Source organism: Dicentrarchus labrax, unplaced genomic scaffold (assembly GCF_905237075.1).
Source record: "Dicentrarchus labrax unplaced genomic scaffold, dlabrax2021, whole genome shotgun sequence".
Taxonomy (NCBI): Eukaryota; Metazoa; Chordata; class Actinopteri; family Moronidae; genus Dicentrarchus; species Dicentrarchus labrax.
Window position 1 is genome coordinate 4,573,346 of NW_026136719.1, and position 20,687 is coordinate 4,594,032.

Here is a 20,687-nt window from a genome sequence, read left to right on the forward strand (position 1 = left end):
AAAGTTCAGCAGCGTTTTTTAAAGTAGGAGACTTTGGGAGACTTGATGAGGGATTTGAGGGCGGGGGTTAATTAACAAGGACTGTTTGTGCTGAATCGAGAGGTGAGTTATCAGTTGCCCCACTGCACCGGGTCCCCTGGTGGCTTCGGCACAAATTGAGAGAGCAGCAGAGCAATTCCCCAGGAGTTTGGTTTAATTTCTTCTGCCAGAGAGATTCCATTGAACCATGGTAACCCCACCGCACCGGCAGGAAATTAAGTTGCCAAAGAGGCTTAAGGTTTCTAAACAAAATGAAAATGAAAGGCTGCCGTCTCCGTCGGCTCCCGCTGCTCTCAAACTCTTCAAAATGTAAATAATAAACATGATTCCTTCTTATAGAGGACGTACGGCTCCAACCAGGAAGAAAGATATCGGCCGTTGGAGGTGGAAACAGACGGGACACGACTTGTGGCGCCAAAAAATATATGTTTGAGAAACTGTCATGTCTGTTTCCAGATATCCCAACCCGGTTCCTCCGATAATCCACAGACCTCGTTGTTTCATGTAGGAACTATTTTCTTTCTACGTATCACGAAAGGAAGAGTTTGTCTACTCGTGGACGAGGAGGACGCCATTAATGTTTACGTCCTTGTCTGTTGTTCTTCCATCTGAAACATCGTGCTGCTGTCGTGGCCTCTTGTAATCTCAGTGGGAATATTCTAATAAAAGTAATGAACAGGTGTGTATTTCATTTTACAATGTATATGCATGTTGTATTATCTTGTTTTAAGGTAAATGCTTTACTACACTCAATGATATGTTTATTTATTTATCTCCAGTTTGACGTTATGGTCGTCGCCATGACAATTTATTGGAGCCAGCAACAGAATCTGGATCCATATCTGATCAGCACTGTTTGACAGTTTGATCTGAGTTTGGTGCGTTGAGCTGGACGGACTCACTGAGAATGAGCTGTCAATCACAAGGTAGCCCCGCCCTAAAGCATACCCTGCTTTATGGTCTGTTTTACTCTAAATGGGACCATCAGTTACTAAATGAACATCATGCTGTATGGAAGAAGACTGAAACTAGAGACTGAGACCAGAAACTCATCAGGAAACTGTTTACTGAGGGAATAAATCAACTGAGAAGTCGACTCATTTCTCTATAAGACTGAATGGTATCTGTGTGTTATTGCAACCAGTGGAGCGCCCCCTGCTGGTTGTTACAGTAAATGCAGGTTTAAGACACTTCACAGACCCAGAAGCTGCATTAATGTGTTTAAAGTTGATATACTGTTAAATCTACAGCATCATATTCTATAAGATCACCACATGTTTGTAGAGTAATTCAGTTAATGTTCATCATTCCTGCTGTTTTCAAGGTCAACAATGAACTTTGAACCTCTACGTTCACAGTTTTTATCGCAGATTTTCTGCTGAGGACGATAAAATAAAGTCGTACACACCTTGATGACATCACTGTGACATCATCAGACATGACAGAGGTCATCCAGAGGTCACGGGCTGTAGTGCCGCTGACCTTTATGTGTAAAAACATGGTGGATTGTCCCTTTAATTCTCTGATAATCCTTATTTATGGTGTCAGACCTGCTAATGAAGCAGTGATTGATTCCCAGCGTGCTCCAGCGGGCTCGTTGCGTCCCAGCATGCTCTCTGGTCTTCCCCTCCCTCCCTGCTGGTGGATTATCGTGTAATCCGCGATATTCATCAGCCTGGTGGGGGTCAAAGGTCGGCTCATTACAATTCTACATCACTCTCATCTCGTGTACGTGAAGTGGATTGTGTCGGTTAAAGAGGAGAACAGACACATTGATCGTCTCCTCTGAGCTTTAATCTCTGTGGTCGCAGCGCCGGGTGTCACTTTAAAGCCGTTTACACACCTGAGAACGAGCTGAAAGGTGAGGGAGGAGAGCAGGAACTAGTTATTATCCAGGCAGAAATACAGTGCTTCAGTGTGTGCGCTGTAATTATATATATATTATAATATGTACATTAAAATGTCTATAACTCTTTAAACTCTCAAAGTTCAAACTCAGAGAAATCTGTCATTTTATTCAGGTAACGCTGCGTTTCACCTGTCGCCTGTCGATGGCGTCATATCCCCTTTGTGCCTGCGTCAGCGTTGTGGTTGTCTGCCAGAAGCTGTCATACATTGACTGTTGATCCAGTCTGAAGCCACATTGTTACCATCCACTGTTTAGATCTTGGTGCTTTTTAACTCTAGATTTGAACCGGATGAAGGATTTTAGTCATCGGACGTCTGGATCTTAAGTTATCAGAGAAACAAGCTGAGCTAACGTTAGCAGCAGCTCGGCTCGCAGCCCCTCCGGGACGTCCTTTGTCTGTCCAACAGCGTGGGAGAAGCAGTGATTGTTAAGGTGGAACTGCTTTATTCAGTGTGTTTAAGGTGGAACTGCTTTATTCAGTGTGTTTAGTGGTTTTAATCAGCGGGTCTGTTTGTGTTGGAGAGGAGGAGACCTCTGTGGATCATTGGGCTCCCGGTAGAAACCTCCTGAACCATGAACACTGAAGGAATCCTAACCGGGAGAAGCTGACTGCAATGACGCCAATGGTGGTGAAGACAACAACTCCCATGATCCCACGCTGCTCCACCACCTCATTAAACTTTGTGTTATTGTTTTGATGTGAGAGTGGCAGAAATTGAGTGCTTGTTGACTTTCAGGTGTCTATGAGTTGTTAGAGATTCTCTGTTTGAGGTCTAAACAAGTAAAATTATTCAATATTTCACAAAAAATAAAGATTTAATAAAAGCATAAAAACAAAAAGAATAAAAATGTTTTATCAGAACTTTTTTTTAACCTTCTTTTCTCTCCCATTAACCATTATGCTACAGGCCAGAAAGCTAATGTTATGCTGGCAAGATTATGTATTATTAATAATATTTCACATTTTACTTTTATTATACTTTCAGTGGATGTCGCTGATAATACGTCTGTATTTTTACTGTAAATACTTATTTTGAGTTCTGGTTCAGTTCCTGGGAAATAAAATCTGCAGTAAATCAACATTTCTAAGCCCAGAAGAGATTTTATGAGGCAGATAAACAAAATTAGGACAAAGATGTTTTTTCTGCTTCCAGCAACATGTAATAAATCCTCTCCGAACACTAAATCATCTGAATTTGAATGGCAAAGTTTTCATGCAAACGCACACCGACGGGCTCCTTTCTAACGACAATTAGTCAAACAACAACACACCAGAAACACATGAGTGACGTTAATCCACCTTCTTCTTCTTCTTCTTCTTCTTCTCTCTGCTGCAAAATATAAGCAGGACATAAATCCTCGTTTCACAAACCAAACATTTATTTTACAGAGGTCACGTAATGAGAGCGAGGATGTCACCGTCACAGCGGCTGATGTTTCGGTTATTAGATCTGGACGGAAACAACCACCTGCTTCTTGTAAAGCAGCAATGCAAATCATGAATGACATAATAGTGTGTGTGTGTGTGTGTGTGTGTGTGTGTGTGTGTGTGTGTGTGTGTGTGATCTGTGTTTTATCGTCTGTCCGTTTTTATTAATCCTCTCTGTGTTTGGATGTCAGCCTGCACAAACTTTGTCAATCAGGCTTTAGCTGCATTTAAACAAAAGGCTTTTCAGTGGAGTTCAGTTTATACTGAAGAGTCCTGATCAACTGGAGACCAGCAGCTTCTGCACTGTAAAAAAAACAACATGTTGTGTTCAGGAGCTGCAGATACACAGAAACAATTTTCTCTTTGCTTGAGTTCAATCATTTTTGTACATTTTATTACATTTTTATAACATTTTAATAAGTCAAAGTAGCTCTTGTTATCCACCACAACAAATACCTGCAAAACTACGGAAGCGTTCACTTGAAAAAAAAACAACATCTTCAACTATCTACCGTACCGGGTCAGTTTTGCTCTGTATATATTGCTCTGTATATATTGCTCTGTATATAATGCTCTGTGTATATTGCTCTGTATATATTGCTCTGTATATAATGCTCTGTGTATATTGCTCTGTATATATTGCTCTGTGTATATTGCTCTGTATATATTGCTCTGTATATATATTGCTCTGTGTATATTGCTCTGTATATATTGCTCTGTATATATTGCTCTGTATATAATGCTCTGTATATATTGCTCTGTGTATATTGCTCTGTGTATATTGCTCTGTATATATTGCTCTGTATATTTTGCTCTGTATATACTGCTCTGTATATATATGGCTCTGTATATACTGCTCTGTATATATATTGCTCTGTATATATTGCTCTGTATATTTTGCTCTGTATATATTGCTCTGTATATTTTGCTCTGTATATAATGCTCTGTATATATTGCTCTGTATATATTGCTCTGTATATAATGCTCTGTATATATTTCTATGTATATATTGCTCTGTATATACTGCTCTGTATATATATTGCTCTGTATATTATTGCTCTGTATATATTGCTCTGTATATATTGCTCTGTATATATTGCTCTGTATATATTGCTCTGTATATAATGCTCTGTATATATTGCTCTGTATATATTGCTCTGTATATATTGCTCTGTGTATATTGCTCTGTGTATATTGATCTGTATATATTGCTCTGTATATATTGCTCTGTATATATTGCTCTGTATATTTTGCTCTGTATATATTGCTCTGTATATATTGCTCTGTGTATATTGCTCTGTATATATTGCTCTGTATATATTGCTCTGTATATATTGCTCTGTATATATTGCTCTGTATATATTGCTCTGTATATATTGCTCTGTATATATTTCTATGTATATATTGCTCTGTATATATTGCTCTGTGTATATTGCTCTGTATATATTGCTCTGTATATATATTGCTCTGTATATATTGCTCTGTATATATTGCTCTGTATATATTTCTATGTATATATTGCTCTGTATATATTGCTCTGTATATTTTGCTCTGTATATATTGCTCTGTATATATTGCTCTGTATATTTTGCTCTGTATATTTTGCTCTGTATATATTGCTCTGTATATATTGCTCTGTGTATATTGCTCTGTATATATTTCTATGTCTAGCAGATCTGAATGAGCTTTCCTTCTGAACAACCGCAGAGTCCTCAGGTTCCTGCGTAGAGTCGACAAACTAATGATAATACCATCTATATGACTTAAAGACGGGACTATCTCTCAGTGTCTGAAACCAGATCAAAGTAAAACTTGATTGAACTAAACAAGCCGCTCATGTTTGTTTCTGTTAAATCGAGCTCTCAATAAAGGAATGAATGCGTCTATTGTTTCAAATGCTCAAAACTCAGAAAGAAATTAGTCTGAAAAACAGAAAAACATTTTTTCAAGTGAATGCAATATGCTTCCGTACAAAACGAAGCCTCAGCCTTGTATTTTAATCATGTTTAGTGCTAATAAAGGGAGAAATGTTAGCATTCTACCTAAACATCAGCATGTTATCACACTAACAGGCTAAACTGATAAAGGAAACATTAGTAAACATTATACCTGTTAAACATCTGCACGTTAAACTAAACTAAGAAGGTATGAGTCGCTACTGTTGATAAGTAGCCTACTGTCGACTTCAGGTCCTCATTTTTTATTTATTTACAAGTTTATTTGTTTTATTTATTTATTTCACATATAATAAACATACATGTCAATATATTTGAAATGTTATTGGTTATACGGAGATATAGCTCAGTATACAATTGTGAGTTAAATCTTTAGTCAGGCAGGTGAAACAACAGAAGCTACATTATAAACAACACTGAATGAGTTTTACTTCTACTGCAGGTTTATTAGTCCTACTCCAACTTTTATCTAAAACATCTGAGTATTTCTTCAGTCAGAGGACTTTTTCGTTTTTAAATGAGAAAACCAACATCTATAAATCTACCATATTTATAAATAGACTATAAAGACTTTTTAAAAATATGGAACAAAAACAGAAAACTGGTCTTTTTTTTAAATTAACTGTTATTTTAAAAACAAAAACATTTTTTTTGTTTAATATTTCCGCTTTCCGTTAAACATAAAAACGGGTTGATTTTTCATTTTCCAGTTTCTGTTATCAAACACACACTTAAAAATATTGTTTCTATTTTTTTATTTTTTATATTTAAAACAAAAAACAGAAAACCTTTAATTTTATTTTAAAAAAAACAACAAAATATGCAATTTTTCATTGTTTTGTTCCCTTGTTTCTAAAGATTTATAAATAAATAGTCATAAAACAGCTCGTTTTCCTATTTTTCTCACTTTAAACCAAAAATCCTTTGAAGTTCACCTCCAATCATATTCTGAGTTATTTTAACCTCAAACATTTTACAGTGTAGAACCAGAGAGAGAGAGAGAGAGGATGGAGGGAGGAGGAGGAGGAGGAGGAGGAGGATGGTCCTGCTGTCAAACACAGATGAACGACAGCAGCAGGTTTCAGTAGGACTCCTCCGTTTGATAACCGCAGTCACTCCTCGGCGGCGGCGGCAGCGGCGGCGGACGAACCGGGAACCTTCATCCGTTAAATCCGGTCCAAACTCCGGAAGAGCCGCCGAGCGCGGAGCGGTGATGCAGCACAGACACACACCGAGCCCGCAAACTTCAGACTGGATTTACTATACCACCACTGCTCTTCCTCCTCCTCCTCCTCCTCCTCCTCCTACTGCTGCTTCTGCTGTCTACAGTTTATTATTTATAATAATCATAATAAAAAGAACAATTATGGATTAATTAGTGAGGAGCTTCATTACAGCAACAGATGGGGAAATGTTAAAGAGCTGAGGCTGCACAGGTGAGTGAATACATTATCTCTTATCATAAATAATATCTTATAATGGAATTTTAACACTCGTTAATTAGAAAATTGCTCAATTAAATCAATCAGAGACTCTCCTGCTGTGGTGGAAAGTAACTGAGTACTAATTTAAGGTACTTTACTCGAGTATTTTCCATTTTCTGCTACATCCAGAGACACATTTTACTCCACTATTAAATGAACACCTGTAGTTACTTTGTAGGTTTAGATTAATATCTTAATGCAAAATATAATCAGCTAATAATAACTGTGATGTATTCTGATCGGTTGGAATAAAGTATTGATCCCTGGGGGAAATTCAGCAGCTTCCCGTCAGTATATATAATTAAAATGAGCTCCACATTTACCAGCTGCAACATGGATGCATCAATAATTATAATCCAATAATATACAAGTATATATATATCAGTACTTTTACATAAAGGACAGTATTTCTACAGCAGTGGTTCCTTCTTCCTTAATCGCCTTTCTATCACTGAGCAAACTGACTTCATATTATATTTAATAATAACAATAACAGCTGATAAACTGAACAATGAACCCAAACAGTGAACACAATAACTGCAGGAAGTTTGTGTAAAGATTATTTCCAGTGAATGTTGAGTTTTCCTGATATTTTTAATCACTTTTTATCATAACAATCATATTTACTCAATATACTTTTGACAAATTCAGTTGTTCTATGAGCTCTTTGGTTGTTTTAATGCAGGATGAGGCTGAAAGACACAGTTTGTGTTTAAAACAAACTGTTGAGCTGTAGACCTACTGTGTATATTTTTTACATTTAAAATCTAGAAGCCCTCGGGACCCCCTGTGAAGCTCTGGCGACCCCTAGTGGGGGTATCGACCCTCAGGTTGGGAACCACTGAGCTGAGTACTTCTCCTTCCATTGGCACTGATCCTGATCAATAAATCAAGATTTACAGAATTCATGATGCACAAATTTAATCTAAAATGTAAAAACAACAAACAAAAGAAAACTGCAGAGTCTAAAATATTACAACAATTTTATTTTATGATACAGTTCAGTGCAGCTGACATTAATTTGACAATTTAAGGAGTATTTGAGTGGAACATTTTCTTATATGTGTATATTTAATATTAATATATGCACAGTATATATGTAATAAAGTACATCTGTAAACCTAGAAACTGCCTAATGTGACAACAAGAAGATGATTTTACTTATTTATTTATGGAAATATGGAGATTTTTCTTAAGTAGCAATAACACACCACAAAAATACTCCATATAGTAAAAGTCCAGCATAAATATAGATTTACTTAAATAGAAATACAAAAGTATATTGCAAAAGAGTGTTTTCAGAGTGATACATGATTGGATTACTGATATAGTATGTGTAAGCTTTAGTTTAATTTATATAAAAATATCTATTTTACAGACTGCATCATATATTTTGTGTGTAAAATCTTAACCTGCAAAGTAACTGTCAGATAAATGTAGTGGAGTAATATAAAGAAAAATGGTAGAACAATGTTCTTGAAAATGTAAAACAATAACATATTATATGTAAATTAGATTGTGTGACATATTTAAGTCTCTTTACATTTCCCTTTATTTCAAAGTTTCAGCTCCTTCAGATCCTCTTTTGGTTATTTTCTGTGATTTAAACTTTGATTTACCTTTAAACACCTGGTTTTATGTTTGAGCTGGGTTGTAACAATAGCATTGTATTAGTTTAATTCCAAAGGTTTCTTCAAAACATACAAACAATAAGTGCATGAACACATTTGCCTGAAGCTTTTTGCCTAGAAGTAGTTTTATTATCATCATTATTACTAATATTTTTCTTGCATCCAGCAAATTGTTTCCTCTGAGGTTTCTGGCTCCTCTAATACAATTGAGGTGAATTTATTTTGTGGCGTTTGAAACAATCTAATTTAAAGGAAGCAACATCTTTTTCTAAATAAGTCTAATTAAGAGTCTGAGCTTTAACTGCCAACCTCCCTGAAGACCAGTTGGAAACTTTGAAAAAGGTGTTTATATTCTGGAAGCGACTGCAACCTTTTTCCCTTTTCTATCATTTAATAAACTGACTCAGTGACATATTTTATAGATATAAAAAACTGTACAATGAACCCAAACAGTGAACTCAGTAACTGCTGGAAGTTTATGTAAAACCAGAGATTTGGATGAATTTTGAGCAGATTATTTCCTGTTTAGGGAACTTTTTATACAATTCTCTGTCTGTATCTTTTAAAATATTGTTTAACAACCATACAGACAGAGGCTTCTTTTTTTTTTGACAAATTCAGTGTTTTCTTGTCCCTAGTAGACAACTTACCAAATACTGAGATATATATATATAGTATATATTTTTTACATTTTCTAGCATTCCTTAAAATCAAGAAGACCTCATGACCTCATTAGGTGACTACTGGGGTCCAGACCCACAGGTTGGGAACCACTGCACTACAGTTTATTGGTGATCTCAGTTTATAGTTTGTACAGACTCTGATGTCAATTTATATAGGTAACATTTTCAAAAATAGAAATGAGCTTCCATAGAAAAGAAATATACAAACACTAAAAACAACAATTTCTATCTAGAATCAGTGTTACTGTAAGGTCACAATAATACACAGAGAATATGTCTGTAGAAAACAGTCCTAGTGAAAACATCATAAACCGGTCAAAACTAAAACCAAAAAACCAAGCGTGGTTAGATACCGGAGGGTAAATGATAAAGTGTTCACAGTGTGTTGTTTCACGATCATCTTGTGACCATTAAAAACGTGTTTGAATCTCTCCACTGAACAGAGGCTGTGGTCAAAGCTTTCTTCAGCCGGTCGATCCGGCGTTGTAACCTCTCCGGGCCGTTCACACCGTCAGAGTTTTTAAAGGTCACACAGCAGTCGAGTGAGAGTCGTCACGGTCACATGAATCGAGGGCGTGAATTGGTGTGAAGCCAACTCAGAAAGGTGTCAGGACTAAAAGTGGGGTGTCAGGATCTTTTCTCTTTTTTCCAGTGAATTGCAAATCTCTCATTATTGAACAATTAAAAGAGCATTTTGGATGTGTTAAGGAGGTTGTTTCTAAAATTATATATAGAGCCAAATACGTCAGTCATTGGTTTGGACCCTCGAGGCCCTCGTTAGGGTCGTCGCTACGTCAGTTTGTCGGAGGCAGTGGAGGTGCTTTAGGGTCTGTTTTACTCTAAATAGGACCATCATTTACTAAATGAACATCTTGCTGTATGGAAGAAGACTGAAACTAGAGACTGAGACCAGAAACTCATCAGGAAACCGTTTACTGAGCTCATAAATCGACTGAGAAGTCGGCTCATTTCTCCATAAGACTGTATGGTATCAGTGTGTTATTGCAACCAGTGGAGCTCCCCCCCGCTGGTTGTTATATAGAATGCAGGTTTAAGACAATTCACAGACCCCGAAGCTCTGTCCATTATATATACTGTCAGTGGTGTCATGTAAGGCCAGTTGCCAGTTGGCCTCGAGTACTGCAACAAAAAGCCTTTACGCAGACTTTCATTATTAAACAGATGTTTGTTAAAGGAAACCACAAACTGCTAAAGAGGTCAATTATTACTCTTTGTTTATGAGTTTTGGTTTACTGTCGATATTCCAGGGGCAAGGGTTTATAACCAGTCAGGGCTTGCTCGAAGGTTTCTGCCTCTTAAAAGGAATATTTTCCTTGCCGCTGTCGCCAAGTGCTTGTTCATGGTGGGAACTGTTGGGTCTCTGTAAACAATGTTATAAAGAGTACGGTCTAGAACTGCTGAAAAGTGTCCTGAGATAACTTCTGTTATGAATTAGCGTTACACAAATAAAACTGAATTTAACTAAATAACGTTGTGTCTTTATAATGTGATTTGGCTCTGTATGTCTTCAAATCCCACAGAGGTTGCTGACTTGTGTATTATGTCTTTTTCCTTGATACTAGTGCTTCTACCATGATTATCAGGTGGATTGTGGCTGTAATATTGGCTCAAGTTTTGGTACAATGAGCTGAGTCTGTGGATCTGGTCCGGGGCAAGTCCAAAAATACATTTCTAATATCTTTATATGTGGCCGGAAAGTTCAAAGTCGATAGTAACACCTAATTTACTGTCCAGGGGTGTAATGTGTTGAGAGCAGTAAACTGTTGCTCTTTTGAATCATTAACTAGGACTTTTGTTTTGCAATTCTTAATATTTTTTTGATCAAACATTCAGTTAATAATTCAGTTTACAAGGTGGGTTCAGGTCAGGATAAACAGATGTATAGAGTGTGGTGTCATCAGCATAGCAATGAAAGTAACATAAAGAAAAGTATTGTACCCAGAATGGAGCCCTGAGGTACTCAATATGAAATGTCAGTATATAATTCAAGGCTTTCAACTGAGATAAAATCTTTTTTATTGAAAGAAAAATACAATTTCAAAGGAGTTCATGTACAAAACACTGACTTGTTGTTTTTGTGTTTCACTACAGCTTCTCTGTGGATCTGACTTATAACTTCCTGTCAGCTGGACATACAAATACTGCTTCCACCCCGTCACACATCCTGAAGCCAGCATGCCCATCATCAGTAATGCCAACCACGACTTCAGCACCTACTCCATCAGCAGTGATGACAGCAGCCTCGACCGCTTCTTCACCGAGATCCCGGAGACTGAAACCATCAAGGGCGTTTACTTCCAGCGCGCCCAGCTGCTCCGCGACCGCAAGGCCTCGTATGTGGTCGACCACACCCTGCAGGTCCTCATCAACGTCGGGGGAAACCGCTACACCTTCCCCTGGAGCACCTTGGAGCAGTTCCCCCAGAGTCGTCTGGGACGCCTCCGCTTCTGCACCACGCCCGAGGAGATCGCACGGCTCTGCGACGACTACGACGAGACGTGCCAGGAGTACTTCTTCGACCGAAACCCGACAGCCTTCAGGGTCATCCTCAACTTCCTGGCTGCAGGCAAACTGCGTCTGCTTCGGGAACTGTGCGCCGTGTCGCTGCACGATGAGCTCGACTACTGGGGCGTGGACCCGGGCCACATGGAGCGCTGTTGCCGTCGCCGTATGATCACCCGTGTAGAGGAGGTGGCTGAGCGAGAGCGCAAGGAAGAGGAGTGGAGGCAGAAGAGGGTGATACTGAAGAAAAGCACCACGCATACCGAAAAGGGCTATCGTCGAGTTATCTGGATGCTGCGAGAAGTGGTGGAAAACCCTCAGTCGGGGTTGGCTGGGAAGATTTTTGCCTGCCTCTCTGTCGTCATGGTTCTGGTCACCGTCATCAGCCTGTGCATCAGCACCATGCCCGACCTCAGAGACGAAGAGACCAGGGTGCGTATGAGATCCTGTTAAACAGGATTTACACACATGAAAGTTCAGCAAAGTGTCAGCATCTTGTAGTGTTTCACTTCAGCACGTCACAGCATAAAGAGGCATTCAGTGACACTTCACTAAATTAACCAAAACTTTGTTTTATTTATATTTTCTCAAGAAAATGAGTGTGTAATGTTAAAGGGTTAGTGATGATAAACCAAACCTCGGCTCTGATAAACACACTTCATGCTAAGTAGAATAAACTTTATTGTCCCTGAAAGTAAACTTGTCTTGGGCACAGTGATACAATCTGTTGCTTCAGAGTTAAATATATTTTTCTCAGACGTTGTTGGAGACCAAAACCTAAAAGGGTTGAGTGAGTACTCAGCTAAAACTGGTATGGTCCGGTACGGTTCTTGCGCGTATCATCTGATTAAAATGTGTCAATATCTGTACTCATAAATACAGCAGTTTATTACTTATTACTCTTGTGATCAGAAACATTGCTCTGAAGCTAAATTCTGAGGCTGTTCTCTGATCAGCAACTTCTGATCGATCCATATCTATTTCAGACTTAAATTAACCAACTTCTGGTTAGTCCCGCCCATTCTGGGTACGGACATGAATACAGATAATTTTGGTTAAATACATACAGATAATGGTGTCGTCGGTTATCCCCAGTGAATAGCAAATGCACCTGCAAATGAATGCTAATGCTAACATTCACAGTCAGCTTTATAAGAATGTAAGTGGCCAAACGAAATCGGTTAATGTGTAAACATGACTTTAAACATATTTACGCAAACTTGTCAAAGTAACATTTCTGTAACGCGACACAAGTCGATTAGGGGCCTTTTGCAAGTTTCGTGGCCACCGTAGTTTCTCCTACACACTTTACAACCTTTCTGTAGATGCCACTAAATCCCAAACACACTGGTCCTTTAAACAAGAGACAGACAGTCAACAATAATTTGAGCAGACAATCAGCGTAAACTTAATTATTGGAATTCTTTAATTTCCCTGCATGGGATCAATAAAGTTCATCAGTGATAACAAAAATTTTGTTTTTCCAGCTTTTTTCAAGAAAGAAGAGAAAATAATCGCCGCCAACAATAAAATAAAAGCCGTCAATTAATTAATAAGTATCAGAACAACTGAATTGATCGTAGATCCGGGTGTAGAGATGGGTCAGGGTTGTTTGTAATGTGCTGTCTGACAGTGAAATCATAGATTTCTGCTGTTATTCTTGTCTGAGTGAACAGGATTGATTATAATGATCAGCACAGAGAGAATGAACAAGGCTATGTGATTAGGTTTTCAAGCCGGAGACGGTGGATTGATTTCTCCCCGATGTATGTGCAGATCAATCGCACTAATCAAGACAAATCAAAGCACAAACATGTTCAGACGTGTAAAAATATAAATAAATAAATTTGTCATGGTTTTGTAATTGATGAGTTGGACTGAACAAACATCTGGAGATGTGTTTTTTTTAATTTGGCTCAAAAAGGCAAAAGCAAAGCCAAGATTCCTTTTAATTTCTGGACACAAGTTTTGTTTTTAGTTTTGTGTTTCTGGCAAATATCTGAATATTAATGTTGGTTTAACAAGCTTTTCTTCAGATTTATAGACATTTATCAAAATTAAATGGAGCTGAAAGTTTGTCTGTCAGAGAAACTAAAAGGATTCAAATACCTGGTAACTTCTGGAACATTTGGCCTCATGCAGCAAATATAAAGTCGTGTTCGGTAAACGTCGCCAAATCTACAGAGCAGCAAACGTTAGCTTAAGCTCTGATGTGGATGTGTTAACCCTAAACAGAGCTTTTAATAAAAGTAAACACACTTTTATTTGATTTTAATTTGCTAATGTTAAGCTTGTCATGGCTGGTGGTTTGCGGCAGTAACAATAGGACCCAAACGCAGACAGGAACAGTTCAAGAACTTAATGACATAAATAGTTACATGAGCTCTCTGGCATGGACCGAGTCAATGGCAGGCAAACATATTCCGGTTAGATTTAGGTGGAGAACAAACTGACAAACAAATGATCTGGGCTGGTTTATGTAGTGAGCGGTTGGTCAGGGAACGAGGTGCAGGTGGGGAGGTGGGCGGGGCAGCTCAGGTGAATCAGGTGACTGCAGAGGGTAGATAGGAGTGGCAGTGGAGTTCCCCACCTGTCCTGGAAAACCTGGAACACCTGGAAATGTAGAGACTAGTTATCACAAACAACACGTATCATAAAACATATCAAACTTGAAACTCAACATTTGCTCGCTATGATATTTCAAAGCCAGTTTAACAGACGAAAAGGAAACAGAAAAAAACTAACTTTTGCTGTCAAGTTTATTTTAGAAAATGCTGTAGATGGTCATTTGTAAATCCTATTTTATTAGGCTAATAGGTGAGAAGATTAATTTTCTGTTAAATAAAATAAATTCGATTGTAAGCAATGTATGGTTCGGTAAAGTCTGGGATAATGAGTTCTTAAAGAGTGGAAACCCTGATAAGGAATAACGCTAACTAACTCTTGGCGTTAGTGCTACTGCAGGTTTGCGAGGCATGCTAAAGTTTGTGGTTGAAGCTACGACAGAAAAACGCTGTTTAATAAATTTCTTACACTTTTACTTTTGTATTTTTTGTGTTACGACCCTTGACCTTAAGTTTAATAACCTTACAAAGAGAAATACCTGAAGTCAGCTACAGTACTGTTTTGTACAATTGAGTAAATATCTTCTATCTTTCATGTTCAACGTCTGTCGGTTTCTCTTCAGCTGCCTGGATGTTGAAACAGACGTGAGCTTTAAGCGCCAACAGCCAGATAAAGACAGTAAAGCCATCAACATGTTGGCAGGCACAAAGTTCAGATCAAGTTCACCCTCATTTCCTGAATACTTCCTTCACAAATAATTCACTTATTCCCAGGAGTTATATCTCCCGTGGTACAGAATTATAGATTAAAACTATTGATTTGAACGCTTAATGAATCCTGCCCTTTAACCACTTCTTGTCAGTAAACAGAAAGCTGCTCATTATGTGTAATTTAAAAAATAATTGTAGTAATTTAAGTTTGTGATGGTTCCTCATTAGAGGGTATTGTTTTCTTTGTTTCTGCCATAGTTAAGTCATTTAAAGACACTGAAATGGAAATAGATTTTTTTCCCCACTTTAATGTCTCCACATCGCAACAGACTCTTTTTTTTAAACACTTATTTTAGTTTCTGTATGAATCAATTTAAGTGCTGTGAAGTTTAGAAAAAAGTTTCTTTCAGTGGCCTACTTTACTGAAGGGTAGAGACGAGGTTAATTAAATATCTGTAACATCATTTAAAATAAAAGATATATTCTGCAACGTTTTTAAGCTTTATTCATCAGTAGTGAATTTTAATGTTGACCAAAATCTGCAGTTGATGTATTAAAATAACAGAAAAAGATCAATATTATGTCTTTATAGGATACGCCAGTAATTTAGTGTTGCAGCTTCATAAAGTTTTAAAAAGAATGGTTCAAATCAATAAAGTGTTTTCTGAAAGGAACAGCTGCTATTGATTTAAATTTTTATCAAACACGTAGAAAAGTTTTTATTTTAGTTTGACAACATATGAGGAGCAAAAATGTGCCAGAAAGACTTAAAACGGTGTGTCCTTCTTATTAAAAATGAATGATCTTATCCTTTGACTAAAAGGCGTTAACACTATTTTTTTATTATATTTGTCATGTATAGCACTTAAAGTTTAATTTATGTGAATTGCTAAGGTTAAAATACCCTCTGCTCCACACTGTCAAACCAAACTCCATTCAAAAAACAGCTGTTTTATGGTGGAATCTTATTTTTTTGCAGTAAAAACTTTATTTCCACCATCAACAAGACTCTTTACTGCTTCTCTTCGATCTACAGACACAATCTGCTCACATGTCATTTACTCAGTAACATCTTTATCCAACCTGTGATGAAGTGTTTGACACATATTGACTGTCTGGGTCCCTCAGTATACTATTTTTATCCCCTCTGTGGATGACCTGAAGTCACAGAAAGAAAAGCAGCCTTCAGAGCATCTTTGCAGAGTCATAGTGGTGCAAAATGTTGAATCCAGCTCCGTTAACCTGGTGTGGCTCCACGTTTTGACAAATAAACACAGGTCTCAATTAGATTTTATATAAATTATCTGGATGTATGAAACCTCTTAAAGGCCACCGGGTCGCCTGCTTGAGTGAGTTTTAAGCTGCTTAGGTTCATTTTACAGAAACCACGAGCACCAAAGTATCAAATTATCAAACGGATGATTGATAATTGATACGTTATCTGATACGAGTAATATTCATACTGGTTTAAATTAACAATTTTATTGTATTTCAAATCTTTCCTGAATAAAAATTAAATAAAGACAGGTTGACTGTAAAACCAGATAAGTTAATTTAACTCAGAAAAGTGATGAATTGGATTACATTGAAACATTTTGAGTAACTTAGTTGTGACAGTGACTTCATTTTGTGATAATTTTTTTTTTTTGAGTTTGTGTGACTTAAAATTTACTTTAAAATGTAGTTAAATTATCAAAAGTGAAAGTTCTCATTACCGTATGATGTGTTCTGTCATGTTTACGTTTTACGTTACGTGTTTACGATCGATGGCGCTCACAGTGCGTCTCTGTGTCTGCAGGGCGAGTGCTCCCAGAAGTGTCGCAATATGTTTGTGGTGGAGTCGATCTGCGTGGCGTGGTTCACTTTGGAGTTCGTGCTGCGATTCTTCAACGCTCAGAGCAAGCTGGCCTTCGCTCGCGGTCCACTCAACATCATCGACGCCATCGCCATCCTTCCGTACTACGTGTCCCTGGTGGTCGACGTCAGAGATGAGTCGCAGGAGGACGTCATCATGGGTGCCGGCAGAGGCTACCTGGACAAGCTGAGTCTGATCCTGCGCCTCCTGCGGGCGCTGAGGATCCTGTACGTGATGCGGTTGGCTCGCCACTCTCTAGGGCTGCAGACTTTAGGACTGACGATGCAGCGCAGCATTAGGGAGTTCGGCCTGCTGCTGCTGTTCGTCTGCGTGGCCGTGGCCCTCTTCTCGCCTCTGGTCCACCTAGCGGAGAGTGAACTGGCGCCGTTTGCCGCCACGCACCCCCAACACAGCTTCAGCAGCATCCCGGCCTCCTACTGGTGGGCCATCATCTCCATGACGACGGTGGGCTACGGCGACATGGTGCCGCGCAGCATCCCCGGACAGATAGTGGCGCTGACCAGCATCCTGAGCGGCATCCTCATCATGGCGTTCCCCGCCACGTCCATCTTCCACACCTTCTCCCGCTCCTACCAGGAGCTGAAGCAGGAGTACGAGCGGCTGTGGAAGGAAGAGAGAGGCGAGGAAATCGCTGCAGAGTCGGAGGAGAGTTGGTCCAAAGTCGAGTTGTCACCAGATGAGCTCACGTCCGCGTCCAAGGACGATAACGACGGCCTGTCGCCACGCAGGAGTCATCAGTCCACACTTCCATCTACAGCTTTCTGAGCGGGAAGAGAGCAGCCAGACACTTTTATTCAGTAATTATGTGTTAAAAATGGTGACAACATACTCGACCCTATATAAGCACATTTAGACTGTTATATTGTGGATTACACTTCCTGTTCTGGATTCATGCTTTAACCCTTAAAGGACCAGTGTGTGGGATTTAGTGACATCTAGTGGTGAAGCTGCAGATTGCAACCAACTGAATACTCCCCTGTAATGAAGCTTTAGCTTTAGCTTAGCCTCGACTCCCAGGTTGGTAATCTAGAGTCAGTGTTTGGTTCGTCTGTTCTGGGCTACAGTAGAAACAATCTGTAGATAATAACTCATTCTAAGGTAACAAAGACACAATGATTCTTATATTCAGGTGATTATACACTAAATGTTACACACTGGACCTTTAAAGCTGACTCTATCTTGTACCTATCAGGTTATATTGAGCTCTTTTCACATCAGCAAATACATTACCTGCAGCACTAAATAATAAACCTCTGCTTAAAGTGTGAAGACTTTCACATGTAAATTAACTTTTACTTTTGCCAAAAAAGTTCACACAATGCTGATTAAGCGTATCACTGCCAGGTAAACCTGTTTATCACAGAGCTCCGGTAATGAAGGAGGAGACACAAGTTCCACACTGCAGGTTTAAAGCTTCATTTCATTCTCTTTGTGTAAGAAAATATATAAAATATATAATCTTACTGCAATTATTCTCGCCATAACCTCGGATACTAGAATTCACATAACGTTAGCTGTTAGCCGTTGGCATCTGTCCCTTTACAACCTCCAACGTTTTGAGTTTTCATTTTACGTTTGTGTTTTATTCAGAAACAAGAAGCTCGTAAGGTTTGCGTTAACGTTATCACTGATTCCCGCTAGACGTTCGTTTTTATTCATGTTATTTTAACGGGAAAATGAGGGGTAGTGTTAGATCTTTCATGGGTCCAGTTGTAGAGACGTATTCTTGTAGACCAACGCAGAAGATTTTGAATTATTGCTCTAAAGAAGCTTTGTGTCGAACAAACAAGATAATCTTTACAAATGAACACAACTTTTAGCCACTTGTTAGCAACCGCCTATTTTAAGACCCGTAAAAGATACAAAATCTACGTTTGAGGTATTTACTGACACATTTTATGTATTATATATATATATATATATATAAACTTGAAAATCTCTTAAGCTTGTGTTAACCGCAGACATTATTTCAAGCATCTAACCAAAAGCCTGTTGTGTTTGAGGAACGTGAACCGGAAGTTCAACAATGCTAATGTCTGTGTTGTAGGACTCATTCCTCTTTAACCAGACAACAAACACTCCTGTAACCTTAAAACTTTACTCCGGGACAGGTTAAACTGTTTGTAAGTGAAGTAATAAACTGTTCTTGTACCCGCAGACAGATATTACACACATTAAATAATAGTACAGACATCGTTAGTAGTACCGCACCCGCTGGAGAACAACAACATTACTACTACAGATGTCACTACAGATAAATTAATAAAACTCAAATTATTTCTTTTTTGTGATTTAAATTTTGGCCAAGTCAAAACAAATATAAGGACATATACAAATATTAGTTTAATTTCAAGACAAAACAATTATTTATACGTTAAAACAAACGACTCATAAATGTGTTTTCACGTCACCGACTCTTAAATTGTGGATGTTGTAGTGTCTTTGTTGTTATCAGAGGACAATAAGTTCAACACTGTGAAAGATTAAACAGCACAACTGTCTCAGTTTCCGAGGGAATCGATGTGTAAAATGACGTTCAGCAGTTTGTGTGTTTAACTCTCCTTTAATGTTTAAATCCTTTTAATGTTTAAATCCTTTAATGTGCAGATTTCTGTCATCCTGTAGCTCCTCTAGAGTCGCTGTTTGTTTAACTTCCAGTCATTTTTAAAATTAAAATAAACTATTTTACTCTTTTGTTTGTATTTTTTTTAACTGTTTGTTTGCTCCACATTACAAGTTGTCATAGTTTCAGTTAACGTATGTAATTTATTATTATGGTGAAAACAGAACTGATGCTAACTGACCTTCAGATTAAACATATATTATCAATCAGCTTATCGGAGCTGTGTATACTTTAAATTTGAGTTTTATACACTGATTTGATTTTTAAGGTTATGTTTATTCAGTGTTATTAAAACACATGCAGCAACATTTTCTTAATTTTCTCTTAATTTAATATAAGAGAAGTCAATTAGAGATGCACCAAATATTCTTAACCATCCAAATCTGCTCTGACCAGCTATAGACAGACATCAATATAATGATAATATATCAATAGAAAAACAAACACACCAAATAAATCAATTAGACTAGCTCAAATGTAAGATATCTATATATCTATAAGATATATTGATGATAAGAAGCTGAACACATCCAACAGTTTTTATAGTTTTAATAGGAATCAATGGAGAAATAGTACTTATTTATTAAATCTAAAACATATACTATAATGTAATTATTTGATATTCATGCATTTTTTAAGTTCCTCAAATTAATAAATGTATGTTTCTCTGCATTTAACAATTAATTTGTGGACAGAAAACGAGGTGTTTTGTTCTTATCTTGGTACGAATGTTCGTAAAATATTCTCAAAAGTAAGTAAACGTCAGTGAATAACAGAAACCATATTAACAAAATAAAAACAACCAATAGAGAAAACAAATGTGTTGAAAGTATTTCCTTCCTCTTAAAACATCAAACAAAGCTGATTTTCAGTCTGAAACCTGTTTACGTCGGCGTTTACTAGCTCGCAGTCTCTATGTGTCATACTCTGGGCTTAAACAGGAAGGTATTGATCACTGATACGAGTCGATGAGAAGTTGCCACATTTTTAAGAAAACTACAGAATTAAACTTCAGAGCTGTTTTTAATAACAAGATTAACAGAAATATTTACAGAAGTTGCTATATTTAGAAATACGGACACATTTCTCTTGTTTGAAACTCGTACTTCTGTATCGATCGATCGATCAATCGATCGCTGCTCATTAAAAGACACGAATCCCCGACTCATCGTAGGGTCACTGTCTGCTAACGCCACCTGTAGATCGGTGGAATAATGTAAAACCATTGGCAGTCTCACCTGTGCTCAGAGAAGTGAGTTC

General features: G+C 37.8%; 1 protein-coding gene across 1 annotated transcript; it reads left to right on the forward strand.

Annotated features, from left to right (window-relative positions):
- Positions 1 to 6,351: 6,351 nt before the first annotated feature.
- On the forward strand, positions 6,352 to 19,492 carry LOC127351158 (potassium voltage-gated channel subfamily G member 4-like). The gene is made up of 3 exons (XM_051378437.1): positions 6,352 to 6,768; positions 11,243 to 12,085; positions 16,727 to 19,492. Exons 2-3 carry the CDS (start codon positions 11,327 to 11,329, stop codon positions 17,567 to 17,569), a joined length of 1,602 nt encoding a protein of 533 aa, XP_051234397.1. The 5' UTR covers positions 6,352 to 6,768; positions 11,243 to 11,326; the 3' UTR covers positions 17,570 to 19,492.
- Positions 19,493 to 20,687: the final 1,195 nt, after the last annotated feature.

What these genes read in the sequence shown, in the direction of transcription:
- LOC127351158 (XM_051378437.1), top strand. Translation starts at nt 11,327, where the DNA reads ATGCCCATCATCAGTAATGCCAACCACGACTTCAGCACCTACTCCATC. An exon ending in TCAGAGACGAAGAGACCAGG is followed by an intron (nt 12,086 to 16,726) that starts GTGCGTATGAGA and finishes CTGTGTCTGCAG; the next exon opens with GGCGAGTGCTCCCAGAAGTG.